The 17,526-nt window shown below is 41.5% G+C and overlaps 1 protein-coding gene across 4 annotated transcripts in view; it reads left to right on the top strand.

The window, feature by feature from the left end:
• The window catches only part of HELB (DNA helicase B), an 80,297-nt gene that overhangs the window by 29,307 nt on the left and 33,464 nt on the right, over positions 1 to 17,526 (top strand). For 2 of the 4 annotated variants that reach the window (XR_014082067.1, XR_014082066.1), the window contains exons 12-13: positions 4,051 to 4,545; positions 11,763 to 11,983. Coding sequence is in view for 2 of the 4 variants with exons in the window: in XM_081589889.1 (XP_081446015.1) it covers positions 4,051 to 4,704 (654 nt within the window). In the remaining 2 variants the exon portion in view is untranslated. Of the gene's footprint in view, positions 1 to 4,050; positions 5,352 to 11,762; positions 12,812 to 17,526 lie in introns of those variants that run through there. The other 2 variants (XM_081589890.1, XM_081589889.1) reach the window with 2 other exon arrangements.

The raw sequence follows: 17,526 nt of genomic DNA, 5'->3' as shown, positions 1-17,526 counted from the left end.
TCTTTTGACTTACTTCACTCTGTGTAACAGGCTCTAGGATCATCTGCCTCACTACAACCGACTCAAATTTGTTCTTTCTCATGGCTGATATTACAAATAATTACCTTTTATTTGGGAATAATTTTAGATTTATAAAAGAATTGGGAAGTTAGTAGAGAGTTCCCATATACCCTACACTCAGCTTTCCCTGATATTAGCATCTTATATAACTGGTATATTTATCAAAACTAAGAAATTACTGTGGGTACAATACTATTAATTAAAAAATAGAATTTATTTGTATTTCACCAGTTTTTTCATTAATGTCCTTTTTCTGTTCCAGAATCTCATTCTGGACATCACATTTGCATTCGGTGCAACTTGCTTTTCAGCTTTATTTTAATATTCTTGAGTTCTCAGAAATTATTTGTGGCCCTGTTATTTATCTCATTGTTTTGAACTCCCCTCTCTGCTGTTATGTTGTATTATGGCAAAGCTGTATCAACCTTCATTCTTGTGTAGAAAATTTTATAGTTTAAACCATTATCCTCTAATAGTAGGTACACATTAATTAACATAGGTTTTTTCTTTTTAGTTGATTGCATTTTATTTATTAACTTATCCCATCTGTTTCAAAAAGAATTAGAAATGGGTTACATAAGTGCCCACAGTTGAGCATGATTTTTTAAAAGATAAAGAAATGCCTGTCAAGTGGAAAATAAAGGTGAAGATGGCAAAAGGATTCCTGCCAGGAGTGGATTGGAATGAGTATATGCACTGCCCTATTTGCTTGTTAATATAGACTGCAGATTTGCTTTTAAGTTTCCTTGAGGACAGAGTTCCCAAAGCAAAGAAAGAAGCTGTCAGTTGACTGTGTTTATTGGATGAAAGAAAATGAACAAACAGTTGTTGAGAAGGACAAATATTCCCAGCTGTGAGATCCTGGAGAAATTTCTCCCAGGGATCTTGAGAATGGGGACTCTAGAATTCTGGAAACTCATATTCTTCAATTTTGGGAAGTTTTCTTAAATAATTTCATTATCTCATCCTCAGCTTTCTCTGTTTTTTAGAAGTTCTTTTAGAACTTCTGTTATATGGTTATTGGACTTCTGGAACTGGTTACCTGAATTTATTAGCTCTTCTATTTTCAGTTTCATTAGCATTTTACAGTATTTTCTGAGAGATTTCTTCAAATTTATAATCCAGTCTTTCAGTTGCATTTCTAGACAAATAAATAGTGAAGTGTTTTTATTATTACTGGGTGGAGGTTGGAGTAGATACCTTGGAATTTTTTTTCCATTGAATATGGTTCTTATTTCATGGTTGAAATAATAATGTCTCTTATCTCTGAGAAAATTTGTGATTGTTGTCTTGTATCAGCATACTTTGTTCTTCAAGTTCAGTTCAACAATATATAGTGTGTCAGAATCTCCTCTGTGTGCTTAGTATATCGGTCAGTCCTTGTGAAGATTACACTTGGTGGGGAAGAAGATAGATACAATTGTAAAAACAAACAAACAAGTAAACTATGTATTACATGAGAAGGTGGTAAATGCTGTGGAAAAAGGGTGAGGATGAGCTGTAGGTACAATTCTAAATAGGTGGTCAGGGTGGGCCTCACTAAGAAGATGGCATTTGAGCAAAGACTCGAAGGAAATACCGAAGTTTAGCCATGTGAATATCTGGGAGAAGAACATTCTAAGTGGAGAGAATAGTGAAGGGCAGAGTGCTAAGATGGGAGCTGTCTGGCAGGTTTGAGAAACGGGAACATCAAAGGAGGGCAGTGTGGGAGAGTGACAGGAGACGAGGTCAGAGGCGTGTAGGCCAGGTCACTTCCTGGGCCTTCTAGTGCTGTGTTAATCCAATGTGGTAGCCAAATCTAGTCCACCACCTGTTTTGGTAGATAAATTTTTATTTGAACAAAGTCCCACATTCATTTGCATGTTGCTTATGGCTGCTCTTGAACTGCAAAGAAAGAGCTGAGTGGTTGCCGTAGGGACCATCTGGTTTGCAAAGCCTAAGATACTGATGCTTTGACCCTTCACAGAAAAAGTTTTTGACCCCTACCTACCCTAAGGTCTATATAGACTTTCAGATTCTAGATCCATACAATCTTGAAGGGTATTAATGATTTGTGTCTCTTTGTATAAGTTGTTGAGTTTCAGAACAAATTTAGAGAAATAAGTAAAACCTGCCTCCTTTAAGAAGTTTGGCAGTGGTTAATGGCTTGAGGAAGATGTAAAGACACGGAGGCCAACGAGGTGAAGATAGGTGCACATGTCCCGCTTTTGGAGCTCACCTTTGGCTGCAATTTAAGTTTTATCCTCGTTCATTCAGTGAGACACCGGATGAAGAACAGTGAGCAAGACAGACGTGATCCTCCCTTCACAGAACTTACAGTCCAGTGAGAAGTACAGTTAAGGCAGTTGGTGACAGTCCAGTCTGGTAGAAATACTGTGATAGTGGAAGTACGTGATTCCGGAAAGTATGTGATGGTGCAGCTGATCTGGGGGTCAGATGGAGGCCAGGAAATGGGTGCACAGGCAGGACCACACGGAAGTTTTTGTGCTGGATGGAGCCTGACATGGGGGAAGGAAAGAAGGGAACAGGGCCAAGGCTGGCTCTTGAAGGGCTGTAGGAGCCATATTAAGGAGTTAGGAATTTTTTGAGAGCCCAGGGAGCCGTTAATGGGTTTTAAGCAAAATCTGATGTGACTGGGTTTGCATTTGACAAATGTGGCTACTGGGAGTGTATTACAGTAAATGTGGGTACGGGGAGACTGATTACGAGGCTATTAAATTTTTCTCAGTGAGACTTATAGAATGCTTAAGAACTCAGCTAAGTTTAGGTAGACATTTACCTGTTTAGGAAAACATGATATAAAGTACAAGGGCAGGGTGTTGGTGCTGTATATCTGGCAAATGTATTTAGCTTTTGTAGAAATATGTATCATTTAAATTCTTTTCTGAGATTCAGCAGCATTAGAAGGAAATGTTTATCAAACTTTTATGATCTGAAGTGTTGATTCAAACTCTGTGTCCAGGAAGGTGGAAGTGTTTGGTGTGTATGGGGTTTGTAAGTGCAAATCTGTATTTTGTACATGCTTCATCTTGGTCTTTGTCTCTCTACAATTCCTCTTTCAGCAGAGGAATGTGGGAGCATTGGGAGAGAGAATGGTTCCAGCCCTTTCTTAGCCTACATTGGCACTGAAAACATAGGGATTAAGGATAGCCACAGTTTGATATTGTTTTCTTGAAATTGTTTTCTCACAGTTACTTGGTGACATTGGGCATTTTTCTGGCCTATACAGTTCTTGGTTTGCTAAACCCCCAAATCAAAGGTTTGTCGTTCTATTTTGTTTATCTTGATAAACGTATCAATAATAAACGGTTCAACATCGGAAAAATACGGAAAGTGGAAGAAAAAAAATCATCTGTAGGTTTAACAGACTGGTTAAATTTTTGGTAGAATTTCCTTCCTGTTTTGTGATTTATCTTGTTATTGTTACATATCTATGTTCACTTTGTATTTTTTAGATCAGAATAATTTTATTTTGTGTTATGTGGTTGTGGTCATTTTTATACATATGTCTCCAGTTTTTAAAAATTTTGTTACATTGTAAAGCATCTTTGATATTTGCAACATATATAGATACTTGATGTAGCAAAATAAATATGTTCACCTATATTTATTTATCTGTTGTCCTGTTACTGGATATTTCAGGTGTGTGCTTTTATTATATAAGTAACATACATAAATCCCATACAACCATTTCAAATCCTTTTATTAAGGAAGCTTTAGCACTGCATGCAGTTTGAAGTTTATTGCTGGGTTTCTATGAACCAGTTGTGGGTCTCTGACACCTAAACTTAGCAGCATAGTTAGAAAATGGGAATTCTGGGATAATGAATAAAATGGAACACCTCAGGGGGATTCATCTGAATACTCTGGCCAGGTTGAATGCGCTTGAGAGCACTTGGAGGACTTGTCTCCTTTCTACCTTTGTAGACTGTCCGGGAAGTGAACCCATTATGCAGTAGTAAGACTGCCCCATGCATTCTTTCCTCTCAGGGGTCGGAGGAGAAGACAGTCGTGTACGTGGTGGGGAAGGCGGGCCGCCAGCACTGGCAGCACGTGTACACCGCTGTGACCCGGGGCCGCTGCAGAGTGTACGTCATTGCAGAAGAGTCTCAGCTTCGAAGTGCCATCACGAGAAAGAGCGTTCCTAGGAAAACTCGTTTAAAACATTTTCTGCAAAATAAACTTTCCAGGAGCTGTACATCTCCAGCAGAGTTTGCATCCTCATCAAAGAGTCCTGAAGACAGCAGGAGACCCAGCACACAGCCGTCAGCATCTCCACTCTCTACAGTCACAGCTGACATGGTGACAAATGATAGCCCCAGAAGCGGGGACTCTGTGGCTGATGACATGCTGCTTGCCTTTGCTGAAGGATGGGAATTATCTTCATATGATGAAGTGGATGAAACTGAGGATCTGTCACAACTGAGAGGGTCCAAAAGAACGTGTTGCTTGAATGATGCTGAAAGTCCAAGCAAAATTCTTATGGTAGGACTGATATTCAGGTTTTATTTAAATATTGCTGGCCTCAGTGTGCTTATAAATGACTGTGTATTTTTATTACTGCTACATAGTGCTGCAAGACTTAAAAGACAACTGTTCCTCTCACCTCTGTCAGATTTCCATTCTACTTCTATATCCAGTTGAATCTTAGCTTGATCTTGGTTGGATGTTTCTCCCTCTGCTTGAGGCTGGCACTCTGGATAGTGTTGATGGATTGATGAGTAGGGATGGCATGCCAGGAGGATCTTCTTAATCTTCCATCACCTTTGCTCATCTTCCTCATCACCTTCCCCTCCCTTCCATAGGTGTGGTCTCACTTTTTTCCTCACAGCTCCATTGAAGTGGCTGGTCCCAGTCATCTTCAGAGGTCTTTTTTTAGGTCTCATTCTGGACTTTTCCCCTTGACAGTCAGTATTTTTAACTGCAATTGCTATTTCCATGTTTCCTTCTCTTGGTTTCAGTGGTCCCTGATTTCATACTTCCCCTCTGTCTCTGGCTCATCTTCCCTTCATTTCTTCACTCCTTTTCTTCTCCTTCTCAGACCAGAGACATCTTTCCAAGGTTCAGTTCTCTTTTCCTTTGAGAACTGATCTTGTTCTCAGTTTTAGCCATAACCTTTGCACTAGTGATTTGTTCAGCAAATCGTTTTCAGCTGTCAACTACATTCCAGGCACTGGGAATTCATGCCTAGGTGGCCTGTGGTGGAGATGGACAGGCTGTGTAAGAAATTTGGTGTTTCAGTAAATGTTTCACCAAGCTAAGTGTTTCACTGAATGTTGTTAATGCTGAAGAGGAGGTCATGAACCACCCTCCTAAACCCCCCCAAAATCTATGTATTCATTCCTAGAGATTGACTTTCTGAAGCCACAGCCCAGCCTCTTACTCTCTTTTCTAATTTCTCCATTTTAAACATTTATCCGTTTTCCCAGTTGAAATCTTAGAGTCTGTTTAGATTTGCATTGTTTTCATCCTTTACCTCCAGATAGCTGCTGGGTTTATTGCAAAATATGTCTCTTGGGGATTTCTTCCATCTCATTTAGTCTGTGCTCTTTTAGATCTTGACCTTGGATGATTGCTGACCTGGTTGCCTTCCCTTCTCTTGTTCCCATTCTGCTGATATACCCTACACCTTGTTACCAAGTTCACCCCCTAAGTGCTCAGCTCATCCCTTTGTTCAGAAGCCTTCAGTGGCTCCTTAGGACCTGCTGTGTACATTCCAGGTGCTGTAGCTCAGCATTTGAGGCTTTTCTCTGTTTGATTCCATCTTTCCCAACGTCATTTCTTTTCCCACTATTCCTTTTGTTTGTTTTTTTGCTTTTGTTTTTGTCACTCTAGTCTCTTCATTCACCACATTTAACCAAACTTATTCATGTCTCTTCCTTTTGGTTTTTGTTCTGCAACTTGTCTTGGATGACTCCTCCTCTTGGATGACTCCTCCTCTCTGCATCCCCTCATTCAGCATTTAGGAAAAAAAAAATGGTAGCTCTTCTGTTGGCCACTGATCTAAGTGATCTAGAGGGAAAAAAACAGGTTCCTGGCTTCATGGCCATTACGTTGTACCATTTGTTCAAAGGCAACCCATACCAGAGAAAATAAAATTTCCAGATTAAGAAAGATCCTATAAAGAAAATACAGGTGATGAGGTAGGCAGTGGTCAATAGGGGTTAAAGGGGCAGGAGGTGGTCCTGGGCCATGATGGTCTGGTAAGTCCTCTCTGAGGAGGTGACATTTGAGCTGAGCACTAAAGGATGCAAATAAGCCAGCCAGGTGGGGCTTCAAGGAAGAGCGTCCCAGGCAGAGGGTGTAGAAGATGCACAGCCTGAAAAGGAATGACCTCATTAGAAGAGGAAGAGACCTGTGTGCCTAGTGAGTGAGAAAGAGAGAATATGTGGTGGTAAAGAGATAGGCAGAACCACGGAAGGCAGCTAGGATTTTATTCTACTTGCAATGGAAATCCATTGCTGGGCTTTTAGCAAAGGTGTAATACCATCTAATGTATGCTTGACAACCATCCCTCCAGCTGCTGTGGAGAGTGACCTGTGGAAAGGAAGGTGGAAGCAAGAAGACCAGTCATAGCAGGGAGAGCAGTGAAAGAGCAGGGAGGGGGATGGAAAGTGGTCGGATTCTTTTTTGTCCTTTAATTTGGCTGCGCCATGCGGTATGTGGGATCTCAGCACCCTGAGCGGGGAACAGACCTGTGGCCCCTGCATTGGAAGCGCTGAGTCTTAACCATTGGACTGCTCGGGAAGTCCCCAGTGGTTGGAGTCTTGATACCGATTGAAGATGGGGTCTGTCTGACTTGTTGATTGGATGTGAGGGGGTAAAACAAACAGTAACCCAGGATGATTCCTGGATTTCTGTCTGAAGCAACTTGGTGAATTGTAGTGCCGTTTCTTGAGATAGGAAAGACATGAGGAGAACTGGGTTTGGGGAAATGAAGAGATTTCTTTTGACATGTTGTGTTTAGGTTATCAATTAGACATATATGTGGATTTATGGAGAAAGGCAGTGGTTGGTAGAGAAGTTTAGAGCCTCAGGGTAGGTTAGGAAGTTGTTCAGTCATTAAGTCACGTCTGACTCTTGCAGCACCATAGACTGTAGCCCGCCAGGCTCCTCTGTCCATGGGATTTCCCAGGCAAGAATACTGGAGTGGGTTGCTATTTCCTTCTCCAGGTGACCTTTCTGATCCAGGGATCGAACCCATGTCTCCTGCATTGGCAGGTGGATTCTTGACCACTGAACCACCAGGAAAGCCCAAAATGTCCAGTTAGGAGTCATTAGCATATAATGGTGGACTAATTTGAGGAGACACCACAAGTGGAAGAGGAGACCTTAAGACTTTTTTTGGTGGGGGGATACTCCTAGCTTTCAGAGATGTGGCAGAGGAGGAGGAACTGGCAAAAGAGACTGAAAAGAAGTATGAGTGAGAGAGAAGGAAGACTGAAGTGGTGGGGAGGGGACGAAAGCCCGCCTAGAGTGACTTGGTCAGGGACTAGGAGGTGAGGGAGTAAAGGGAGAAGTAGAGGCAGGGTTCTAGAAGAAGGCTGCTATGAAGAGAAGCAGAGAGAGAGAGTTGTATGTGGATGGAGGACTCATGGTCAAGGAAGGATTTATTGGTTTATTTATTTTGGGGGGATGCCTTATTTTAAGGCATCCTGGAGTATTAATGGAATGGTTCAATGGAAAACAAGAAATTCATGATTGAGAGAGAGGGGATCATTGCAGGAATGGAGACCTGAAGTGGGTGAGATGGGGACAGTCCAGAGCATGAGCAGATAGGGTTGGGAACAGGGGATCCTTCTTCCATTGCACTAGAAGGGAAGGAGTGCAGTCCGTTGTTGGGTTGTGTGGAGGGAAGATGAAGTAGTTCTTGTCGGGTTGCCTTCTCCCATCCTGTCTCTTTTCCTAGCAGAATCCAGCTCAGTTTCTGGTTTGTTCCTAAAGTGGTTGGGCGGCACAGCGCGCCCTCTGTGCTGCATTTGGAGCTGCCGTCTGCTTGACTCTTGAGGACCGCATTTGTATCACGTGATTGCTGATCATCTGATAACACTTTAAAAATGCATAGCAATTAAAATATAAACTATGAGTATGGCAGGGAAGCCTCTTTTAAAAAAAGAAATCAGACCTCCAGTGTATTGTTCTTTCACGTTCATGCTCAGAGGCATACTTGTTCTCATAATGCCCCCTCCTTGCTTTAAGAATTCCTTTGAGAATCACTTTTAGAGACAGTAAAAGATCCTTTTGAATGTTTATAAGGGAAGCAAACTTCTACTGAGACCTCTTTTGGTTTTTAGAAATAATCCAAAATCATGTTTCCTAGTTTTAGAAGTTAGACGATCCAAGTTGATGAGGCTGTTTTGTGTAAAAAAGATGGGATTGTAAATTACCTCCAAATGTAGTTCTTACACAAGCTTAAGAATTGCTTTATGTGCCAGCAGCAGACTTGTTAAGGGTGAGTCTTTAGGCTTCCAACATGGTGACAATTATAAGAAGGGGCTGCTGTGGGAACTCAGAGGAGAAAGTGTTAATGTAACCTGCCTTTACTAGACTGAGCTCTAAAGGAAACTTCTCTACTTCTGAGCCCACATGGATGTGAGATCTTCAAAAATTCTCTAACAGGGTGCCCCACAAAAGGCTCTCTAAGGCATATTAGACAACAACAGGTATGGAATAGCGGGGATGGAACACGGCATACAAATGAGAAGTTGAGCTGAGGACACTTGGAAAAGAGACCAAGGCTCCTCTAAACAGACTGTATGTTCTACTGATTGCAGTGGAGAGCACTGGAAGCATTTTAAAAGCTCTGTGCATTGACATTTATGAAGCTGACTTTGCAGTTCAGTGAATATGGTTAGGGAGAGACTAGGGACTGAGTTCCCAGCAAAAAGATTATTTCAGTAGGTTGGGCAAAATGACTAGGTTCTAAAGAGGTAGTAGAGATGCTAAGGGATAGAGTCAGTGGACATAATGGACAGTTAGTTGTATGTAAGTTTGAGCCTGAGGGTGATTCGTAGGCTTCTGCCTTGGACATCCGGGTGGCTCCAAGTAACATTAACCAGAATTGGGAAAAGAGGCCAAAGGACAAGTTCTGTGTGGAAAGTGATGAAAGTGGACATAGCAGAAAAAAGATTTTTTTTTTCCTTCTTCAAACTAGTAAGATCACTGCTGATACTGTTTCATTCGGTGTGCATGCTCAGTTGCTAAGTTGTGTCCAACTCTTCGCTACCCCATAGACTGTAGCCTGCAGGCTCCTCTGTCCCTGGAATTTTCCAGGCAAGAACACTGGAGTGGGTTGCCATTTCCTTTTCAGGGAGTCTTCCTGACCCAGGGATCAAACCCAAGTCTCCTGGGACTCCTGCTTTGGCAGGTGGATTCATTACTACTGAGCCACCTGGGAAGCCTGTGTTTCATTCTGTACTTGAGATCGACTCAGCTGAGATTGAATTTCCATCTCAGCTAAAAATACTTAAAAAAAAAAAAACTGTGTTACCTCTTACAGAGACCCTGGGATAAATAAAGTTTTGACCTGGAGCAGAAAACAGGCAATTCCAAGGAAAGACTCTTTTTCTAAAAGTTTCTGCTTTTTATTTCTTAGCACCAACGTTGGAGGAAGGAATTACGGTTTGTATGATGGTGCAAAGAGAAATTGGCAGCACTATTTACCTTCAGTTTTGAGCTTGCCAAAGCTTTTCAGCTGTGGAGGAGGCTAGCGTCACAAAAGGTCTGTGAACACAGAGTGACGGTAGGGGCTGCCCAGCGCTGGCTGTTAGCACTGCATGATGGCAGCAGCACCAACAAAGCTGTCTACATGAAAAGGATCAGTTTCTCACATGCTTTGCCAGAAGTATGTGGCATTTGCAAGAATCCCTAGAAACAAGGAGACTAGAATTCAACCATCAGGACTGATAAATTAAGGACTTCTGTGTTTTATAATAATACACTTCAGGTGCATCGAGATGTGTCATTGGTAAAAGATCAAATTCAATGACAAGGGCTGCCCACATTCTCATCCTTCATATTCACACTGCTGCTAAAAGCCAGGTCTTTAAATTCTACACATACCAATGACTGAAATGCCTGAGCCCCTCCCTCCTAGATGAAAACTTTTGCTTTTCCATCGATTCATAGCCTTGAGTTTTGAAAAGCATCTTCAAAGAAAGCGTTGACCTGTTCTTTTTTTTTTCTTCTTCTTTTGCCTAACCTCCCACCACTGAACAAAAAAGGTGGGGGGACAAAAACGAACCTTAAAATAAAAACATATGTGTAAAATACTACTAAATTTTATGTTTAAAGCATTGATTTCCAGACTTTTTTGAAAGCAAATGACATTTTCACTTAAAAAGGAAAGATATCATATAGTCCCTGAATAAAGATAGTCCTTATATTACTCAGGGTTCCTTAGAGAAACAGAACCAATAGGGTGTGTGTCTTTATCTGTCTATCTAATCAGTCCAATCTATCTTTTGGGATTTATTTTAAGGAGTTGGCTTATGCCGTTGTGAGGGCTGGTGATGGTAGAGTCCAAAATGTGCAGGTAGTCTGGCCGAGAGGAGACTCAGAGAAGAGTTAATTTCATGGTGCTCTACTGCAGAATTCCTTCTTCCTTGTGAGAGATCAATTTTTTCTGTTTAGGCTTTCAGTTGATTGGATAAAGCCCACCTATATACACTTTGGAGGGTAACCCATTTTACTCAGTCACCTGATTTAACTGTTTGTCTCAAGTGAAAAATACTTCCCCAGAAACATGTAGAATAGTATTTGACCAAATATTTGGGTACTGTGGCGTAGCCACATTGACACATAAAATTAACTATCACAGTTCTCTCAACTGAACAGATTTAGCAAGATGAATGATGAATTGAATTTTATTTTTCTCTTTGTCTATGGTGGTGAATCTTTTTCATGACTCTACTGGTCCATTGACTAGTGCTTGGGAATACTAATAGTACCAAGAGTGCACTTATGTAGTTGCAGTGTTTCAACTTAACCACACCTATGGCTGGCATCATGGACGGGCATCCTGGGCAGCCGGTCATACAGGGCTTCCTGCTTAGAAGGAACCCTATGCTTGCAGTGTTCTCTGCTTGTCATCTTGAAATTCTTAGTTTTTGAACAAGAGGCTCACATTTTAATTTTTTAAAATTATGTATTTATTTGGCCGTGTCAGGTCTTTGTTGCTGTGTGCGAGCTTTCTTTAGTTGTGGCAAGCAGGGGCTACTCCTTGTTGCCATGCTTGGCTTCTCATTGTGTTGACTTCTCTTGTTGCAGACCACAGGCTCTAGGCATGCGGGCTTCAGTAGTTGTGGCTCATGGGCGTAGTTGCCATGTGGCATCTTCCCAGACCTTAGATCGAACCCATGTCCTCTGCATTGGCCGGTGGATTCCCATCCACTATACTACCAGAGAAGTCCACCCGCATTTTACTTCTACACTGCCAAATTATGTAGTGGACCCTGTCCACACTTTTAGAAGTTAGATATGTGTACTTATTCAGCAAATAGTCACTTCTGTATGCCAGTCCTGGAGGTGGGGACTGGGGTTATCACAGTAAGCCTAAGTGAAATGACAACTGATTGTTCTGGTGTGCTCAAGAAGTGAGGAAATGTATGAAGTTCCTGAGAAGCAGTCAGAGGGAATAGAAGTACATAGGGTAGACCAACTACATGTCTATAAAGCTAACTTTATTTTTATTGTTCCAACAGGTGGAAGAATCATCTCCACAAATGTCTTCTAAGCTTCAGAATTTGAGACTAAATAGTTTAACCCCCAGGCAACTTTTCAAATCCACAGATAATCAAGAAACTTAGTTTTATTTCAGATTGCTCAAAATAATTGTCTGTTTTTTCCATTCAATACAAAATGAAATCATGGCTTCAAAGGATGAAGACAAAAGAGGACGTCTGTTAATGAGTTCTATTTTAAGGTATTTGTATTAGCAACTGTTTTAAATTTATTCATCGGAGAAAATCTTAATGATATTGACATCTGTCATCAGGAGAACTGGCAGCACTGGTCATATATGAGGGAAAATTATGTTATATATGTATTTTTAAAAACTCTGTACTTTCGTGTTCAGGTGCTCAATTGTGTCTGACTCTTTGCGGCCCCATGGACTATGTATCCTGCTAGGCTCTTCTGCCCGTGGAATTTTAAAAGTGTTTTAAAATTGTTTTATTTTTAGAATAATGCCTTATTAACTTCCGTCATCATTGTGGGTGATCTTTGCTAATGGGTTGAAGCAATGATAAAGACTAACTAATTACATCTCTTAAATTATTAACACATATTCTAGGGTATTTTGTTTACTGTAAACTGGTCACCTCATAAGGTTGCCACTTGCTCCATCACTACTGCCTGGGTCTCCTAGGTACATTTTCCTGGAAATTCCTTCTGAGCAGGAATTTCATTGGTTTTTGTATAATTTAAGATATAATGTGCATCATGTTGGTTTAGTACTTCTATATTGCAATATTACCACTGTAGCATTAACATGTCTATCACGTCACACAATTATCATTTCTTATTGTTTTAAAAATATTCCACTTTGAAAATATTTTTTCTCTCAGAGTGATTCAAATTTTTTTTGAGAGTTTTCTATATTTCCCTTCTCCGATGGAATTATAGAATATATGGTCCCTTGTTACTGACTTCTTTGACTTAGAATAATGTTTTCAGACTTCATCCACATTGTAACATGTGGATGTAACAGTGCTTCACCTCTCTCTCAAGATTAAAAAAAATTATGTGCAAAGAACTAGCATTATTACTTTCATTGGCTATCTATGTCTTGGATAATCCATTCAAGAAGTATCACTCCATCCAACTTGATGAAGCCTATATCCCTTGTGTACTGAAGGAAAAACTGGTGGTGTGTGTTGATGTCGTATTTCCAGGTGAGACCATGCTGGTCTGAGCTGATGTTGTGAGATCAGGAACCTTGGCTGAATTTTTGCAAGTGGCTCTAGTAGAGCTGCTAATAACCCTTCTTGCTTTCAGTAGTGCAGTGAGGCAAATCCCTTCATTTCTTTTTATTACCAAATATTCCATTGCTTGGATATGGTACATTGAATTTATCCATTCATTAGCGGATGGACATTTGGGTTGTTTCCTCTATTTGGCTATCATAAATAACATTGTGTACAAGTTTTTGTACAGGTATATATGTTCATTTCTTTTAAGTATATACCTTGGTGTGGAACTGCTGGGTCATATGGTAACTGTTTAGCTTTTTGAGGAACTGCTAGACTTTTTCAAAGCAGCTGTACCATTTTATGTTGACACCAGCAGGGTGTGAGGGTTCCAGTTTCTTCATTCTCTCCAACATTCATTATTACCTGACTTTTTAATTGGAGCCATCCTACTGGATATGAAGTGACATATCATTATGGTTCTGATTTGCATTTCTCTTATGACTAATGATGTTGATCATCTTTTCGTGTGCTTAATGGCCACGTGTATGTCTTCTTCAGGGATGTGTCTGTTCAGATCCTTTGTCCACTTACAAATTGGGTTATTTTTCTTTTCATTATCTAGTATGAGTTCTTTATATATTCTATATGCCAGTATCTTACTGGAAATATTATTTGCAAAAATTTCCCCATTTTATAGATCTTATTTTCACTTTATGGTATCCTTTGAAACACAAGTTTTTAATTGTGATAATGTCTAATGTGTGTATTTCTGTTGTTGTTATTATTTGTGCTTTTGGTGCTATAGCTAAGAAACCATTGCTTATCCATTATGAAGACTTCTGTTTTTTCTTCTAAGAGTTAAATAATTCTAGGTCTTACATTTAACTCTGGTTCATTTTGAGTTAATTTTTTTATATGGTGGAGTAAGAGCCCACCATAAAAAAAAGTGTCTCTTGTAAAAGTCTTTTTTAAAGTCTGTTTTGTCTGATACAAGTATTGCTACTCTGACTGTTTCTTCCTTTTTCCATTTGCATGGCATGTCTTTGTCCACCTGTGACTTTTGATCTAAAATGAGTCTCTTGTACGCGGCATATATACAGGTCTTGTTTTTGTAACCATTCGGGCAGTGTGTGTCTTCTGATGGAGCATTTAGTCCCTTTACACTTAAGTATTGATGTGTATGTTTTGTTGCTGTTTTGTTAGTTGTTTCAGGTTTGTTTTAGTAGGTCTTTTCTTTCTTCTTCTTTTGTTTTCTTATGATTTGATGACTATTTTTAGTGTTATTTTGGACTGCTTTTTCTTTTTTTGTGTGTATATCTAGTGTTGATTTTTGGTTTGCTGTTAACCATCAGATTTTCATATAGCAGTCTGTATATAAATGTGATTGTTTTAAGTGGCTGATCTCTTCATTTCAAATGCATTTTAAATACTCCTCCTTGCATTTGTACTCTCCTCCCCTCATGATTACTGTTTTTGATACCATATTTTACATCTAATTGTTTTTTGTGTCCTTTAACTGCTTATTATACATGTAGGTGATATTACTGTTTTTATCTTTTAATATCTCTACTAGCTTTGTGTGTGGATAATTTCCTACCTTTACTGTGTATTTGCCTTTACTGGTAGATTGTTTCCTTCCATAATTTTCTTGTTTCTGGTTGTGGCCTTTTCTTTTTTACCTAGAGAAGTTCCATTAACATTTGTAGTGAAGCTAGTTTTGTTGGTGCTGAATTCTTTTAGCTTTTGCTTGTCTGTGAAATTTTTGATTTGTCCATCAAATCTCAATGAAAACCTTGCTGGGTAGGGAATTCTTGGTTGTAGATTCTTCCCTTTTATCACTTTACATATATTGTACCACTCCCTCCCAGCCTGTAGTTTCTGCTGAAAAATCAGCTTACAGGCTTATGGGAATTCCCCTGGATATTATTTGTTGCTTTTCCCTTGCTGCTTTTAGTATTCACTCTTCAATTTTTGGCATTTTGATTACAATGTGTCTTGGTGGGTTTGGTTCTCTTTGGGTTAATCCTGTATGAAGCTTTGTGTTTCCTGGATATGGGTTGACTGTTTCTTTCCCCAGGTTAGGAAGGTTTTCAGCTTTTATCTCTTCAAATATTTTCTTCGGGTCCTTTCTCCCTTCTCCTTCTGGCACCCCTATAATGCAAATATTAATGTGTTTAATGTTGTCCCAGAGGTGTCTTAAACTGTCCTTGTTTTTTTTTTTTTTCTGGTCAGCAGCAGTATTTCTACTACTGTCTTCCAGCTCTCTGATACACTCTTCTGTATCCTTTAGCCTATTATTGATTCTTTCTAGTGTGTTTTTCATGTTATTTGTTACATTCATCTCTGGTTATTTATTATATTTTCTAATTCTTAGTTAAAAAGTAAGTTCTTGCTCTGTGCATCCATTGTTCTCCCAAGTTCTTTGATCATCTTTACAATCATTACTCTTGACTGTTTCTTGAGTAGATCACCTGTCTCCACCTAGCTCTTCTTCTGGAGCTTTATCTTGTTACTTTGTCTTGAACATAGTCCTGACACCTTGTTTTGTCTGTTGCTATTTATATTTTTATGTGTGTGATGGGTTGGTTGTATTCCTCAGCCTTGGAGAAGTGGCACTGTATAGATGTCCTGTGTGTCCCAGCAGGGCACTCCCCTTGTCACTGAAGCTATGCTCTGTTGGGGTCCCCTAGAGGGTTGCATGAATCTCTCTTTGGGGCTGGCTGCGTGGGTGGCATGGTGGGCTTGGTTGGTTCCTAGTCTGGTGTTTGCCTGGCTTTGCCTTGTGTGTATGCTGCTGGCTGCTCTTTAGCTGGGCTTGGTCACAGAGAGGCTGGTCTCGGAACTCGAGGGGGCCCTGAGGCTAGTGCTGGCTCACTGGTGGGCTGAGTCAGGGTCCCAAAGACTCTGGGGCTATAGATGCCCACTGATAGGTGAAGCCAGATCCTGGGAGTAGTGCCAAGCTACTAGCAGTTAAGAAATGTTTTCTGGAGTTTGGCTGCAGGGCCCAGGGATCCTAGAACTCATTTTAGATTGTTGTTGGCAGGTCCATTCCTGACCGTTGATCATGGGGTCCAGACTGTCTGGAAGGTTGCGATCGCCTGCTAGTGAGCAGGACAAGGGCCCAGCTAGTCCCAGGGTGGAGTCTGGCCTGTGTTGCAGGATCATAGTTGTCTTCTTTCTGGTGTCTGCACCCTGGTGGGTGAGGCTGGTCTAGAGCAGGGGTCCTCAACCCCCAGGCTGTGGACCAGCACCAGTTTGTGGCCGGTTAGGAATCGGGCCGGAGAAGGCAATGGCAACCCACTCCAGTACTCTTGCCTGGAAAATCCCATGGACGGAGGAGCCTGGTAGGCTACAGTCCATGGGGTCGCTAAGAGTCGGACACGACTGAGCGACTTCACTTTCCCTTTTCATTTTCATGCATTGGAGAAGGCAATGGCAACCCACTCCAGTGTTCTTGCCTGGAGAATCCCGGGGACGGGGGAGCCTGGTAGGCTGCTATCTATGGGGTCGCACAGAGTCGGACACGGCTGAGGCGACTTAGCAGTAGCAGCAGGAATCGGGCCACACAGCAGGAGGTGAGTGGTGGGAGCTCGAGCAAAGCTCCACCTGTATTTACAGCTGCTCCCCATCACTTGGATTAGTGCCTGGGCTCCACTTCCAGTCAGATCAGCAGCAGCATAATAAATGTAATGTGCTTGAGTCATCTCAAACCCGCCCCGGTCTGTGGAATAATTTTCTTCCGTGAAACCTGTCCCTGTTGTGAGAAAGATTGGGGACCACTGGTCTAGAGGTTTGTGTGGGCTTCCTGTCAGGAAGGGCTGATGCCTGCCCACTGGTGTATGGAGGTGAATATTGGCCCTTGGTGTGCAGAGCCATGTCTAGGTATATGTCTAGAGGTGGAGTCAGGGTGTTTTTAGGCAGACTGTGCTGTGTCCCTGCCCAGTTAGTTTCTTGGCCTGAGGTGTCCCCAACACTGAAGCCTGTAGTGTGCTGCGTAGGGCCAAGTCTTGGTGCTGACGATCCAGCACATCAGCCACCAAGAGTGTTCATGCAGTTGAATGTTCCCCAATGTCTGACACCAGTGTCTGTGTCCCTCTCGGGTGAGCAGCAACCACAGCTCACGTCTTCAGGAGTCTACAGAACCAGCAGGTAGGTCTGGCTCAGGCTCCTGTCAGGTTACTGCTTTCACCCTAGATCCTGGTGTGTGTGAGATTTTGCGTATGCCCTTTGAGAGTGAAGTCTCTATTTCCCAGTCTTGTTGTTTAGTTGCTAAGTTGTGTCTGACTTTTGCAACTCCTTGGACTGTAGCCTGCCAGGCTCTTCTGTTCATGGGATTGCCAAGGCAAGAATACTGGAGTGGGTTGCCATTTCCTTCTCCAGGGGCTTTCTGACCCAGGGATTGAAACCATGTCTCTTGAATAGGCAGGCGGATTCTTTACCGCTGAGCCACCAGGGAAGCCCTCAGTACCAGCCTGCTGGCCTTCAAAGCCAATTTCTCTGGGGGCTTGTCTTCCCAGTGCTGGACCCCTGGGCTGGGGAGCCTTATGTGGGGGAT

The sequence above is a fragment of the Giraffa tippelskirchi genome, chromosome 4 (genome assembly GCF_054371585.1).
Source record: "Giraffa tippelskirchi isolate mGirTip1 chromosome 4, T2T-mGirTip1v1.2.pri, whole genome shotgun sequence".
Classification (NCBI taxonomy): domain Eukaryota; kingdom Metazoa; phylum Chordata; class Mammalia; order Artiodactyla; family Giraffidae; genus Giraffa; species Giraffa tippelskirchi.
This window is presented reverse-complemented; position numbering and strand designations above follow the sequence as displayed.